Below are 16,385 nucleotides of genomic sequence, written 5' to 3'. Positions count from 1 at the left end.
ACAAGTCTTTGCATTCTAAGTTGTATACAACAGATAACCCTCAAACTGTGTCATCAAAACAATAGCCTCTCATAAATCTTTTTAAAAATATATCCTAAGCATCATGTAATCTCTAGGATTTATTAATCAAAAGTACAACACCAAAATGGTTTTTAGGCCCGAAGTGTCCATTGCAACGCTTTTGAAACTGACCTCCTTTGTTTGTTGGAGTTGGTCTTATATATTATGCGTTGGGCTAAGACCAGGGAAAACCCCTGAATGGTATTCCAGGGCCGTGACGATGGTTCATGGGAGTGTGGCCTCAATAATTGCTCTGTGGCAATGTGATGCGTTAAACTTAACTGCAGATCGTTTTACAGGTAAATGTATTTATTTTATCGTAAATGTTATACATGAAGATTACTTTTTTAATTGATTTCTTTTGCCCTATGACTACATATTATAAAATGTATTGAACGAGTGTGCTAAATATAAATGAAGAATAAACAATATTAATTAAACTATTTACATTTAGATAAAATAACATTAGGGCAGTACGCTCTCATGCTTTGGTCATGGGGTTACTTCGCATTCGACCTGCTGTGGTGCCTAGTATATTGGTCGGATAGCTACGTCATGCTGTGTCACCACATATGCGCCCTAATCGCTATAGATATATACATGAGCAAGGAGAATACTGGATGTACCTTCCCGTGTACAATGGCTCTGATGGAAGTTACGAATCCTCTGTTGCAAACTAGATGGTATGTTTACCTATTTCTTTTTTTTACATCAACAAGTATAATAATTATTCATTATCAATGATGCTTGAAAGTTAAACAGCTCATGCAATGCAAGCAAGCCCCCAACACTTCCATAAAGGGATATGTACATGGACATCTAAATATGGCAACACGAAAAGTGAAGTAGTCGCGTTAAACATGTCATGATCTTCTAGACCACCAGCGAGTAAAATGGTGTAATTCAGTACATCTAACCGCGGAAGCATTTCCACAATCTCCAAGTATACCAATTAATATATTACATTACATTGGTTTTCCTTTATACTGTGAAAGATAGCGCGTGTGTGTGAAAGATAAGATCATTTTTCACTATGAGATTCTTAATTACTCGTATTAATATTAAAAATAATATTGACTCGCTTTTACACAAACTATTAAGCCGTCCATTTGCACACCATTGTTACACAAGTCCCTCAATATACGCTCCGGGCGTTACAAATTTGCAATGCAACCTAGGTATAATATAAGATGACAGTCGTCCCTTACGTAGTGAGCAGTGATTTTTTTGGATTAATAGAATGAATTATTTATTTTTTGTATTTTTTTTATACCGGTCGCTAGAGTGAATGACAGATGTTCCTCAGATATCTAACTCGCCGCCGCCTATGACAACAATACCAGAATAATTACCAGTGGGAGGCTCCTTTGCATAGGATGCCGGCTAGATTATGGGTACCACAACGGCGCCTATTTCTGCCGTGAAGCAGTTACGTATTTCGGTCTGAAGGGCGCCGTAGCTAGTTAAAATACTTGGCAAATGAGACTTAACATCTTATTTATCAAAGTGATGAGTGCAATTGTAGTGCCGCTGAGATATTTTGTGTTTTATAATAATCCTGAGCGGCATGGCATTGTAATGGGCAGGGCGTATAAATTACTATCAACTGAACGTCCTGCTTGTCTCTAAAAAAATACCGCGCAACTAAAATATGAAAGCTCATTCAATAGTTTAGTAGTACGTGGGAGACGATCCTTGAGATGAGGATATCGAAATTTGTGGCATGTTGTGGGAATTCGGTAGCAGGAATCGAAACATCTGTTCTGCACAGGGTCAAAGGGGTTCGAGTTGATACTGGGATGCACCAGACCAGAGATGATAGCATTACTCTAAATGTAGCCGCAAATGCGTTTTATAAAGCACTCTGAAGGTCGGCTTAAAGTATTGCCTAGCTCTATATATGACGCTTAACTACTTCCAAGGCAAATTGGCTTTGCCTTTCAGATGATCGCGCAATTGGCAATCGCTCAAAATTTTGAGACCTCAGTATTAATGTAGGTAACTATTTTGCTAGCTGTACCGTTTAGTTAATAGTGCCGTCACAGCTTGAAGTACACAGTGCAGTAAAACAAGTTGTAAGTTTCGGTAGGAATTATGAACTTAGACAAAGAATCGTATTTAAAAATGTAATAAATCCAACAGGTTCATGAAATCAGAAGGATACACAAACAGTATTTTGTACTACGTAATAGAAGGAGTATATTTGCTTTTATTTCTGTTCCTACGTGGGGTACTGGGCACATATTTAACTTACAACATTCTTCACTCCGAAATGTTTGACATGGACGAAAAGATGATAACTCTGGCGTTTTACGTGGTGTCCCTTATCTTCATATTTCAAATAATTGGCTACGTGGCTTATAAATATAAGACTAAAATTGTAAGTATATAGTTATAAGTATGCAGAAATATTTAATTTAGTGAAATCAAAGATGTTTCAAGGTTGCAGTGTTTAATTATATAAAGTCGAATGAATCCTAAACCCAACTGTAAATTTTTTATATTGTAGTATTTAGTAGTGATTCAGTAATGTTCAATCTGTAAATTTTAGGTCTAAATAGCTCGACCCAGATTTTTTATATTCTAGAGGTGCCTGCTGGTCAATCGTATTGTGCCCATTTCAAATTAGTAAAAACAAAATTTTTTCAGGAAGAATTTAAAGGGATTCTTGAAGAAATTGGATTAGTATTAAATGGACAGTGGTGATTTAAGACACTTTAAGTAACTAAACAAGATAATATCATATTCCTTACTTTTTTATTTATGTTTAATTTCCATTGCTGTTATTTATTAAATGGTTCAACTTAAGTTTTAATTCTTCAGTTTTAGATTTACCTACACTTAAAAGTAGTAAATAACTACTTTTGATCGATGCTTTACTTACGAAACTTACTAAATAGTTCAGTATTGAAAATGGACATTGATACATAATTTTTTAATTTAATTTATAGGGTTCCATACCATTATAGGTATTAAAAAATCATGTACATAATTATGACTTCGTTGTCCTTCTGTCTCTCAAACCTCTTAACGCTTGGTATGAGAACTAGTGCTATAAAATCTATTTTTTCCTATTGTTTTAATCAACAGAACAAAACCCTGCCATATTTATTGTTAAGACACTCGAATGAAATGGGAGGCCTCTTTGCAAAGGATGCCGGCTAGATTAAGGGAACCACAACGGCGCCTTTTACTAGCGTGAAGCAGTTATGTGTAAGCATTACTGTGTTTCAGTTTGAAGAGCGCCCTAGCTAATGAAATTACTGGGCAAATGAGACTTGACATCTTATGTCTCAAGGTAGTGCCGCTCAGAATTTTTGGGGTTTTCAATATCTTGATCTTCTTCAATAAAAAAATTCATATACAAGAAATGTACATTACTAAAAAGTAAAAAATAAATAGTAACTACAATATTTTGTAGAGATAAAGTCAAATATTTGAAGCGTTCCCTCAATTACACTTAAGATTCCCAGTATTTAATAATTTCTGCAAAAGGACTATCCTGGGAATTACTTACGTTTAAAATGAAATAAATAAAATTAAATATTTTCAAATTAATAGGTTCAAAAATGGACCCTCCATTTTTGAACCTAACCTATCCTTTAAGAAAAGAGAACCTTCGTTTTTGAAATCGGTTAAATAAGTAGGTACGTCATGGACCACAGCTTAATAATTTAATTATAAATGTTTATTGTACGATATTACATTGTAACGATATTTTTATGAAATAAAAAGCCCGCTGAGTTTCTTGCGCCCGTTCTTCTCAGGTCTCGGGCACACTATTTAGAATGAGTAGTTTGTGACTTATTTATTAATTAAATGATTTTCTAGCCTATTTTGAAAATAAAATTATTTTATAAAATTTCAATTTGAATGAATCACGGAGCCACACAGCAATACCATGACACCTTTTTGAGTAATAAAAGTAAAAATAAACAATATTTTTCAGGAAGAGTTTAAAGGGTTTCTTGAAGCGATCGGATCAATAAGTCACGAGTGGAACTTGTGGATTTCAACGTTTAATTTTCTTATAATACTTTTCATACATTTGTCGCCCGTAATTCTTCCCAATAAACCTAAATTATTTTAACATTTTTTTGTTGTTTTTTCTGTCATTAACGTGTCCGTTATAACATAAATTTATTTATTACCTCAAGGATTAGTCCATGCATGCCTTTTTGGTACATATACATAACTGATTTTCCCTTTATCCCTATCTCCTTTCTTTGCATAAAATGATAAGTTTTGTCCAACCCACTCATACACTCTGGGCAACTTTAAGATGACATGGACCACATTCAGAACTGAACCAAAGACCGGATAATCAAACTGAACCCGGCCAACAATATTCATCATCATCAGCCGGAAGACGTCCACTGCTGGGCGAAGGCCTCTTCCAAAGAATTCCACGACTATCGGTCCTGCGCTGCCCTCATCCAACGGATTCCGGCGATCTTGACCAGATCGTCGGTCCATCTTGTGGGGGGCCTACCAACAGTCCTCCGGTACGTGGTCGCCATTCGAGGACTTTACTGCCCCAACGACCACCTGTCCGTCGAACTATGTGCCCTGCCCACTGCCACTTCAGTTTCGCAATCATTTGGGTTATGTTAGTAACTTTGGTTCTCCTACGGATGTACTCATTTCTGATTCGATCTGGCAGGGAAACTCCGAGCATGGCCCTCCCCATTGCATGAGCTTTGTGATAAGGCCCATAGTTAGCGACCACGTCTGCGTACCGTAAGTCATCACTATTTAAATAGATATAACAATTACAATATTCTTCACCTTGACAGTAATAATCCTAGAGTGGCTAACCTGGGGGGAAATATCATAACCTGAGTAAACCTTCAAAGACAACACAAGGGTGTGTTTAATATATTTTGATTTAAAGTGGGCTGAGCATATTATCACTGCAATTTAAAAAAACAAACTTCTAAATAGACGAGAGTTTGTTTTTTATTCTTTTTGTTAGATTTGATTTGATAGATATTTGATGACAAGAACTAGGAAGGTCCTTTCAGAGGAAGAATTTCAAAAATTCATTGAAGTCCCATTTTAGGCCACTCTTTGAATATGGTTTTCAGGTATGGAGGCCTTTTTATAAAAATATAAACCTACTAGAAAGTGTCCAGAAGAAAGCCATAAAAATACTGCAGGCTACACATACTCGTACATACATGACATGACTGCGCAAACTTGAAACGCTCCAGATATTGAGGGACTTGTGGTGCGCAATATGACGGCAGTAAGAATAAATTAAGAAGCGAAAAATGATCGCCAAACATTTTATTAAAAAAACAGCATTTTAGTTAAAACTTGACTTACTTACCGATGAATACCTATGATACCTCCTTATAATCACACCATATTTCCGCGTTGTTTCACTTCGCCGCTATGATTAAGTGCCCCCGCGCATTAGGCGGCCAGGTCGCGCGACCAAACCGCATGACCTGGCCGCCGTAGCTGCGATTCATCTGCGACCACGTAGCGACCACATTTTGTCAGTTGAGTTCACAGAAATGGACGTCGAAGAAGGAATTATTGTTGCACTGATTTTATTATTACAAAAGCGAAAGAAAAAAAGAACAAAAAACAAATTTTGGATTCACCCATTGTTACGGAATAGGCTTACAAAAGGAATATATCATACATACTTTCCAGACGTATTGCAATATGAAGATAAATTTTTTAACTATATGAGAATTGAGAAAAAACTTTTGTCTAAAAAACTTTTTACGAGATCTTGAATGTTGTAAAACCACATATTACTGGATTCAGCCCATTTCGGGAGTGCATCTCTGCTGAAGAAAAATTGGTTATAACTTTGAGGTAATATATTTTTTTTATATTTTTAAAAAATCGAACCCGCAATCCTTGGTATTCCAACGTGCGATTTTTGTACAGTATGGTATCATCATATTGTATAACTATTGTATTTAATGAAATGATAAACAATTAAAAAGGTTTAGATAATATTTATTATTGCTTAATAAAAAGATACAAATAAAACAATCCAAAACATTTAATCATTCGGAAACAGTTCAATGAAACCCGAAGCTTCAGATTCATTTGAGTGAGGGAAAGTAAGGTCGCTAGAAGCTGTGGAGTAGGAAGAAGATGGACGAGGTTGACTTTCTTGACGTTGATATATAATTTGGGAATATTCCAATGTAGATGGATTTGGTTGAGAGTAATTTTCCGTTCTTGGCCGGGTGTAATAGCCTGTATGACCTTGACTATGTTCAAAAGAAGTATTTGGAAATTCATAGCCAGTAAATTGAGGATTGCATTTATATTTATCTATTACCTGAATCAATTCAATTTGTGCTTTTGATTTTAATAGTTCTGGTATTTGTTTATATCCACTTAATAAAGATAACGCAAACATTTTATCATAATCTTGAATACTATCTCCTTGTCGAGCTTTAATGCTCTGCTCTAACACTGCTGTAAGCTTATCCACTTGTCGTGAAGTGCAGTCTTCGCTGTGAGTTTTTTTTTCTTTTTTTTTTTGTGAGTATTTTCAGGAGTATCAGTCAACTCATTTGTTTGATTATCGTTTTCTTCCGGCGTCGTTTCTGATAAACTTGCACTGGTCTCATTAATTTCTAAGGTTGGCATTAAAAATTGTAATTGATCAAAGTAAATATAAGCTGATTTACGCTTAGCAGCTGAACCGCTTTTGGCGCCCTTGCGTCTTCTTAACTCTCTCGTAAAGGTGTCTCTTATATTTTTCCATTTCTTTTGAAGACTTAATCCTGCAACAATTTTTTTTTGTTTCAGATATTTAGCAAGTGGGTGTTCATTTGCAGAAATAAGTCATAACTTTCGAATAGGTCACACCACAGCGCGGGAAATTGTGTATGATGTTTGTATTAAAATATGGCAGCTTATGAAACACATTGCGTTTCCTGAACCACATGAGCCAAAATGGTTAGAAGTGGCAGAAGGATTTAAACAAAATGCACAATTTCCTAACTGCATTGGAGCCATTGACGGAAAACATATTGAATTAATAAAACCTGCGCATTCCGGTTCACTATATTTTAATTACAAAAACTATTTCTCACTTGTATTGCTTGCGATATGTGATGCAGATTATAAATTCATTTATATAGATGTAGGAGCCTATGGCAAATGCAGTGATTCAAACATTTTTAAAGAGTCAATATTCTACAGAAAACTTATGGATGGTCATCTGAATGTACCGCGTGGGACACCTATAGAAGAAAATGGTCCATCCATGCCATTTGTTCTTGTTGGCGATGAAGCATTCCCGCTAACAGAAAACATGAGACCATATCCTGGGAGAAATTAAGACAACAAAAAGAAAATTTTTAACTACAGGCTATCTCGTGCACGTCGTTATATAGAGTGTACTTTTGGGATATTGTCGAACAAATGAAGAATTTTTTCATCGTCCTATCAATGTAGTAACAAACTTTGCAATTATTATAGTCCAAGCATGTTGCGTTCTCCATAATATCGTGCGATCAAACGATGGATACAGATTTGAAGATACGTTGCATATACAAAGTACCATTAATGATATACCTTCTGCACAAAATGTAAGAGCTAATAGAACATCAGTTCAATACAGGAATCAATTCGCAGATTACTTTATTAATGCGAGAAAGCTTCCGTGGCAAGACAGACTGGCTTTCACATCATAACTAAATAGTATTAGGTATTTTCATATAATAATAATAAAAACACAATTGAAAATATTTACCAAGTTTTCTTCCAAATTTTCCCCACCAAATATATCAGTCAGCTCCAACCATAATTGCCTTTTGAAATTTTTATTCGAATAATCATCCGACGAATCCATAGAGCTTCTCCGTTTTGAATTTCGATAATGAATCTCTCCGTTTCGAACATCCTGTATTCACAAAACACGTGTGGCCGCTGCGACTAGTGCGCGCACACTGATCTCAAATGGTGAATCTCGTTGGTCGCGGCAGCTAACTGGCCGCGTGTTGAGTCGCGATGTTTCTGCTGGCCACTGGTCGCCTAGTGCGCGCACTTGCATATGTCACCGAAGAAATAGTTGGCCGCAGCGACCTGGCCGCCTAATGCCCGTGCATTAAATTAATTGCCCGGGCACTAATACTAAATCTTGACTTAAGTCGCGACTAATAGACTAAAGACTAATAGACGCTGGTCCATAAGTCACTGTGTCACCTAGTTCTAGATTTCTATGGTCAATGGCCAATGGGTACCTTCTAACGCCATGTGTAATACATAATTGATTACGTTTTTGGCATTCAAGTCATCTTCCTTGTCAGACCTAGTGCATATCGAGGCTTGGAAACCGAAGAATAATTTTAACCGATACAGAATTTTTATTGCGGATTTGGTCTACCTTTTAACCAAAATTTAATTATTTTTGTTCTTTGTAAAGGTTTAGAACAGTTTTTTTCCAAAGTAGAGCACAGAATTTTCAGAGCACATTTTTTATTTTGTGATATTTACTTTAATATTGGTTTCACAAGAATACAGGAAAAGACCGTACATTCTACTCGTTCTTGTCTATCATATAAAGTCTTAATGCCCATAACGTTAAAACGCCGAACGAAAACGTTTTAAACTGGTAATAACCGTTAAATTTAAATCCATTTCCAAGCCTTGCTACATATTTTGGGGTTGTTTAGTTTTTTCATAGTTTCCATTCCTAGTTTTGGGGCAAGATAATTGGTGTATAAGTGTGTCAAAATATCAATATGCTGTTGCTAAGCTTATCAAGGTTTCCAAAGCAATCGTATCGAACATAGAAGACCGCGTTATAAGACCTGTTGTGAAAATAAAACAAGCACACACAATTAAATTACATATATTTTACTAGCTGACACGACAGACGTCGTTCTGTACATTATAAATAAAATACTGATTTTTTATGAATTAGTCAATAATATTTCATAACATCAAGAATTATTTCGTAAAATATGCTTCCTATTGTTATCAATGATATTTATAAGTATAGATAGGTTACCTAGACAACATTCGGTGTTTGTAAATGATACACAAACGCACACATGAATAATTTAACATTGCAATAGCACACTACATTACTATTACACGTCAAAGAAGGATACTAAATGCAATTATCGCAAGTGAAAAAGAGATAAGTCAAATTTTCTAATTGCTTCGTATTTGCATAGCAAAAACACAGAATCATTCACCAGATATGATTTTTTACCGTACACCGTGATTTATGCCTAATATACGATTAATTCATGAGTTCATGTAATAAAAGTTATAAAGTAGTAAAACTACATTTAAATTCGGTAAATTAGGTGTTATTGATTTAAAAAAAATAACATTGATTATAATATATAGCCATATGGACGATATAAATTATTTGTACATAAAATAATAAAAAACATACAGACATATCAAAACAAAACCGAAATGTATTAACAGTAAGGGTTCCATTTTTACAATTTGACTAAACGACGGCTCCCTAAAAGTTTTAAGTTTAGAATTATTATGTCTTGTATATTATATTATTTATGAATGTATTTTTGTTGAGGGTTTATTACAATAAGATAATGGGAGAAACAGAAAATGATCCATAGAAAGCACGCTGCACTCCCTTGCAAACTGCAGAAGAATCTGCAGTTAGCAAGGGATATACCGAAAGGGCAGTGTTACTGAAAAAACTCCTATGCAAGCAAATAGCACTTACTTTCTACGGCCGCTACCTACCCTAAAACTTGTTTTTGTAGTTTGATATACATTCACTGCAACAACGCCTTTTTTACATCATTTTCTAAATTTTCCTAAAATATACTACCTATATCATCCCGCAGCAGACAGGGTAGTTGCGGTATATTCGGAGTATTATCGTATAGTTCCAAATGTGTCCATTTTTCTAGTAGACCTCCTGGTACGTTACATACATTCCAAGATTAAGTACTAATAAAATATCAAATAGCCTGCTATTACTAATCTCATTCTATACCACCTTTATTATAAGACTTTGAAAGCCAGAACTTATTGTAATCTTCATAATATTATTTAAGAAAAACGTTCACTAACTAACAAGAAAACTCAAGTTCCACAATCAAGCGGTTACGAACGCTATGTATTCTGCCTACGATTTCACTTCTGGTTGATTAATCTTTGACTCATACTATTCGTCCTTGTCGCGCTGCAGCATTCTCTATCTTGCTCGAACCACCACGTTAATAATTCGAGATTTATTAGTAAATAAGAAATAAAATCGTGATAAAATACAAATACGACGTTCTTTTATATAATTTCTTATGGTATGAAATACCTTCACTCTTATATATCTTGCAAACATAGTTTATACATTTTCTTAACACACAGGTTGGCATTTTAGATTATTACTGCCACGGCACGAAAACGTTCCGCTTAGCTCGCTGCTATTAGCCGACTAAATGAAATTACGACAATTGTCTGAATTTGGCAACATTTTGCGCGCGCTAGTGCGATATCTACCTCTTTATTGTATATAATATCATTGATTGTTATAATGAAATTGTTTCACAGCATAACTGTCAAACCATGCGTCAATAATTTCTCTCGTAGAAAATATGTCCATACAAAACAAATATTGGACTTGAAAATAATTATGGGTCTCAAATCCAAATAAAAACTACCCTATCTCTCAAGTTGGACTAAACTGCACTCGATGAAGTAATCCCCATTAAAATCCGTTCATCAGTTTAGGAGTCTATCGCGGACAAACGTTTCACGTAATTTATACATATTAAGGTAAGATATATTCGCTGCGCCTGCTTGTGACTCGATTAATTTTCAGTTCCTGACCTGATTTAATCCTTACAATATTCCGATTCAAATTACGCAATTGCATGCCACCACCGCGCACTAGCGCAGTAGACATTTGTTCACCAACCACCAAATTAAGACCATTCAGAGCTTCACCATTCACATAATCACTTATATTATTCACATATACTGTATTTTCATCATTCAATCCGTAATCGTCCACTACCACTTCAGTTTTCACACTACCGTCATCATTAAGTATCAGCTCCTGTGACACATCCATAGGAACATCTTCTGCTATTTGTAATGTAGCACTATCATCGTATTGTTCTTCATTTGATTCATCCTCTTCTCCGTCTTTCATATAAACACCGTTATGCTCTTCTCTTCTATGACTACCTTGTTTTTTCTCTCTGTTCTTCTCGTGACTTTTCAAGTGCCTCGCTAAATGATACTTCTTTTTGTATCTAATCGAGCAGTCTGCACATTCGTATGGCCTTTCACCTGTAATCGTAATAAATAAAAATCGTAAATGATAATAGACTAAAATCTAGCCAATACTGGATCATAAGTTTTCTAGTTGACAGTAAATTTCACAAAGATGTTTCTTCAGTACTAAAAGTTAGTATTTTGCATGTTTACTATAAAATTTCAATTTTTCAGTTCATTTTGCACGTTTACAAGTAAACATAGTCATAAGGCAATCATTATGTCATAATATGTAGAGCACTTAAGTCTTGTTTGGCGAAATATGTTCCTAGAAAAGGATCCCAGAAAATATACAAAAACATCTGTTTTAAAATTTAAAATAGTTGTCAGAAACGTCTATGTGGTTAGTTACTATAACATATGTACTACGTAAAAAACGCACATAATATGAATTCGAAATCCAAAAACACATTGTGATCTATAGAAAGTACATTTCCAATCCATCTATGAGATGACGTATTGGTGTTTTTTGTATGAATATGACTGATAAGTGCTTTCTATAATTATGGAGTTGGAAATTAACATTACCATATTGAAATGCAGATTTATGTATAACATGAATTATTGGATTCTAGATAATCTTAATCTAGAGATTGGATATTCAATCGGCTGTTAGTGCCAATTGTAAAATAATATTTACTAACCGGTATGTTCGTATGAATGCTCTCGCAGTCTGGAAGCCGTGACGAACCTCTTCTTGCAGATGCAGCATTCAAACGGCTTTTTGCTGGAGTGTCGGCGCATGTGGCCGGGGAGACTTGACCTGTTCAACCTGAGCCATGGCAAATACGGAATGTGCATTTATTTTCAATAATAATAAAAAAATATTAAAAACTGAAAAAGTGCCTACTATTTTGAGCCCTATTTACGTATTTACTAAAACACACAAAAAGGTTTAGCGCATAGGTGGAAATTTCCAGAATTTTTCTGCACATTTTTAATATTAAAAAATTTAATTGATAGAGTTTACTCCAAATATTGCTTGTACTGTTCTCATTATTTGGCAACCTCAGAATAAAGTAGATATTTTCCCGCTATACCAAATACGCGCCGGGCAAAGAAATTACTAGTGCCCAGTAATTTCCTTTGAAAAACAATTAGTGTCCAGTTTTGTTTCATTTATTACCAGGTGCATAATCACTATCAAGCTAAATATTTCCAATCTCACTTAGGGCGGACGGGGAGTCTTGGCAAATATCACTTCATTATATTTCTAGCAGAAAACGGTGTAGAATTGTGGGAAAAATTATTTCTAGACTAAAATATGGCCAAATCTGGCACAATCGTGTTTGTCGTATTCGTCCGAACCCCGCAGAGCAGCGAAGAAGCGCTCGATGTATAGGCGGCGGTGATCACTTACCAACAGGAGACACTTATGCGCGTTTGTCCTCCTCCTAAAATCTCTAAACATCGTCTGACATTTGAATCCGAAAAGTATGCGAAATTAGTTATTGAAAATTAAGTTACACCCAAGACAGAGGAAAAGTGCCTACTAAAAGTTTCCGCAATAGAAAAGCAAAGTTGTGTCGTTTTTCTTGATCATTCTGTATTATGTCCCAATGAGATCTTTAGAGCAGACATAGACTATGCTCAGCCTTTACGTCTGAGAGAGAGATGAGACTTAAGATCTTATGTCTCAAGGTGACGACCGCAGTTGTTGTAAGTACCCCTCAGATTTTTGGGTTTTTCAACAATCCTGAGTGGCAATTCATTGTAATGGGCAGGGTATCTATCACCATCTGCTAAACGCCCTGCTTGCCTCGTCCCTTATTTTCATTAAAAAAAAAGGTCTTTTACCCACTGTCAATGTGCTATAAATAAAGCAAATGTATGCCATTAATGCCGGGACCACATTATAACGAACAAAAGACGAAGAGAAAGAGTACGTATGCTAGGAGAGTTAAAGAGATGGAAGACTTTTCGCTGGCTTTCATGCGCCGTTTTTATTAACATGCCAACAGCGCTTAAAACTCAGCCGGACTGCTCGGGCGAATTCCAAAAGTTATCCGCTGTTTCTTCCCCTTGCTCAAGTCAACTTACATTTGGAAGTCTCTCGAGGCTGTAGTGCCCTATTGCACTATTCTCATTCCGCATCTTCTCGATGTTAGAGGCCGGGTAATATCGATATACGTACTTCTTTCCGCAGGTCGGACACTCGCACATGTTGTGCTTTGTGTGCGTGTGTGCGTGCGCGTTGAGCGTCGAACACGAGGTGAAGCGGCGCCCGCACACGTCGCACGAGAACGGCTTCTCGCCTGACCGAACACACAATTCACAATTAATACACCTATCTGAACTGGCCCTAATTCTGATATAAATTAAAATGCATTTCTTTTGAAGAACGTGTGTAGTACGCGTGTTAGAAGATGCATAAGTTTGATGTATAAATATATTTTGTAATTAATATTAGCCACATAGCATTAAGCAGTAGCTTCGGGTTGCATTATAATCATAGCTTCTAAAATCAGAGTAATGGTACAGAGCTATATACCTACATATATATATATATATATATATTACTAGCTGACCCGGCAGACTTCGTACTGCCTCAATCGATAAATAAAAGACCTTAACTTTTGTATAAAATAAACTTAAAACAAACAAAAGGAATCCTATTTTTTAAGTGTTAGTCGTGTTTTAAGGAAGTTTATTTTTTACCTCCTCAGAAAGTTAGAAAGATATAAAAATTCTAATTAGTTATTCATTTTAAACTATTATTTTTATCTGATTTCTGAACGATGGGGGACACGTCGGAGGAAAATCAAAATTGTTGTTTTTATATAAAAACGGGGATTCAGCGAAAGTTAATTTTCCATAAATGTATCCATATTTTAATTAATTTAATGAACACTTAGTGTCTAGCGATATATTTGGTGCTTTGAATCTATGCTATGTTTATAACATTTATATTGGACTAGTTACTTTGGATGACACTATAAGTATATGGTAACCATAGGTGTTGCCATGTTTTTGAATACACTGGGTGACATGAAATGAAATGAAATGAAATGATTTATTTGTATGAATCGTGGTAACATAGTTGTTAACAATTAATTGGTGTACAGCACAATTCGCCAATATATCGGCATACAAATATTTGATTGTCAATATTGGAATTTTTATTTATTTTTAATGACGTATCATTAATACACATTACATAGCTTTAATTCAATAATATAATATAAAATAAACATTAGTTTGTAGGTACCTCTCAAAAAATTACATTAAACAATGACGAGATATCTTTTTGACGCTGATTGTACAAAAACTTGAAGTATTAATGTGCTTGTGTATCTGCTTGTGTGTTTAAGTGTGACAAAACATGAAAACATGAAATGTATTAATGTTCTTTTACTATTCACAAAGTTGAAGCTAAACAAATTGTACTAAAAATTTATGCTAAAAACCACATAACATTTATTTATCATGCCTCTTTCAGTTGAAGAACGTGCTAGGATCATAGCTTTCCTGGAACTAGGCATCAGTATGCGTCGCACTGCAAGAATGGTGGGTGTGACGGTACGAACTGTCCAGAAGGTAAAACGAAGTTACGAAGAGACTGGACACCACCTGAGGAGACCTTGTAATGGCAGACCCAGGTGTACCAGTGCCCGAGAAGATCGTTATATTATTTCCACTGTGTTAAGAAATCGCCACCAAAATGCAGTTGAAGTCCAGCAACAGCTACTTCAGACCCGGAGGGACTACATTAGTGACAGTACAGTGAGAAGAAGACTTGCTGAAGCAAATTTGAAACCCCGAAGACCAGCGAGTGGCCCAAAACTCGAGAGACAGTATCAAGTAGCGAGACTGCGATACGCCCGTGAACACATGCAGTGGGATGAAGAAGAATAGTCAAGAATTTTGTTTGCAGATGAGTCTCGATTCTTCCTTTACACTTCTGATAGAAGGCGAAGTGTTTACAGGCGACCTGGTGAGCGATACCTTCAAGCCTGCATCTCAGAAAGAGTCCAATACGGTGGAGGCAGTGTACATGTATGGGCTGGCATATCTTTAGAAGGTCGCACAGAGCTAGTAGCCATAGAAAAGGCACCCTCACTGGGGAAAGATATGCTTAAGAAATTCTCAATGAGTATGCAGGGCCGTATTTAGCAAATATGGGGGATGGATCGATGCTGATGCATGATAATGCCCGGCTACACACGGCTCATATCGTACAAGAGTATATTCAGGAGGACGGTATCAACGTGATGGCTTGGCCATCAAGAAGTCCTGATCTCAACCCGATTGAACACGCCTGGGTTGAGCTTGGGAGGCTCTTCAGAAATCACAGACCACCACCTCACCCTCGGGGCACTAAAGCAGGCCCTGGTAGATAGAATGGGAGAATATTCCCCAACATCGGCTCCGAAACCTAGTGTTCAGTATGCCAAACCGGCTCGAAGCTGTAATCAGAGCTCGAGGAGGCAATACCAGTTATTAAAAATTAAATAACATGTAATACATTTTAGTTGAATTTTTTACACTAAACTAAAAATGTCTATTTTCATTGTTTTATCTTTTTTAAGTTAAAAATGTTACTAATGTATAATTTTAGTTTCTAAGAATTAAAGCCTATAAAATTTGCAACAAAACGTTTTTAATCTTAAATCTCTACCTTCTATAGTTAAGAAAAAAATTTGAAACGTGTGATACTTACTTTTGCAGGCCAGTGTATATACACATTTATGGAAAATAAAATATTTGAAGTTATTGTATTGTACACGTTTATTGTAAATGTTAACTCTTTCTGCCTTATTCATAATAAAACGCTTTTGGAAGGTATAAAGCAATATAACTTAAAACGTGTTTTAAGCCAATCGAACGTTCGATAAAATTCCTTATTCATATTCGTTAGATAAATCTCTCATACCTATTACGTCTCTATAGTACGCAATGTTGCCATTTCGTACAATAAAACTGTCAATGGAAACAGACATCTTTTCAATGTCAATGGTTTGACAGTTGTCAAAAGTCGATGTAAAAATAATTTCAAACTTGAAAAATCAAAGTTTTGAAGTCAGTCGGTTCTCAATCTATGACGGATATCCAACAACTTTGAGTGGGAAGCTATT

The 16,385-nt window shown here is 35.6% G+C and overlaps 1 protein-coding gene and 1 long non-coding RNA gene across 7 annotated transcripts in view; one reads left to right on the top strand and one right to left on the bottom strand.

Annotated features, from left to right (window-relative positions):
- Positions 1 to 16: 16 nt before the first annotated feature.
- LOC126971668 (TLC domain-containing protein 5-like) overlaps positions 17 to 16,385 on the top strand; it is a 17,857-nt gene continuing 1,488 nt past the window's right edge. Inside the window, exons 1-6 of one of the 6 annotated variants that reach the window (XR_007730934.1) lie at positions 17 to 359; positions 515 to 743; positions 2,203 to 2,440; positions 4,724 to 4,800; positions 5,725 to 5,892; positions 6,847 to 7,377. Coding sequence is in view for 4 of the 6 variants with exons in the window: in XM_050818051.1 (XP_050674008.1) it covers positions 146 to 359; positions 515 to 743; positions 2,203 to 2,440; positions 4,724 to 4,800; positions 7,243 to 7,381 (897 nt within the window). In the remaining 2 variants the exon portion in view is untranslated. Of the gene's footprint in view, positions 360 to 514; positions 744 to 2,202; positions 2,441 to 2,709; positions 2,869 to 4,009; positions 4,156 to 4,723; positions 4,801 to 5,724; positions 5,893 to 6,846; positions 7,746 to 16,385 lie in introns of those variants that run through there. The other 5 variants (XR_007730935.1, XM_050818051.1, XM_050818053.1 and 2 more) reach the window with 5 other exon arrangements.
- LOC126971714 (uncharacterized) overlaps positions 8,881 to 16,385 on the bottom strand; it is a 23,797-nt gene continuing 16,292 nt past the window's right edge. Inside the window, exons 11-13 of the long non-coding RNA XR_007730966.1 lie at positions 13,445 to 13,565; positions 11,955 to 12,082; positions 8,881 to 11,325 (exon numbers count right to left, since the gene is read on the bottom strand). This is a non-coding gene — a long non-coding RNA (uncharacterized LOC126971714). The remainder of the gene's footprint in view (positions 11,326 to 11,954; positions 12,083 to 13,444; positions 13,566 to 16,385) is intronic.

Source organism: Leptidea sinapis, chromosome 24 (assembly GCF_905404315.1).
Source record: "Leptidea sinapis chromosome 24, ilLepSina1.1, whole genome shotgun sequence".
In the NCBI taxonomy this organism is placed as follows: domain Eukaryota; kingdom Metazoa; phylum Arthropoda; class Insecta; order Lepidoptera; family Pieridae; genus Leptidea; species Leptidea sinapis.
This window is presented reverse-complemented; position numbering and strand designations above follow the sequence as displayed.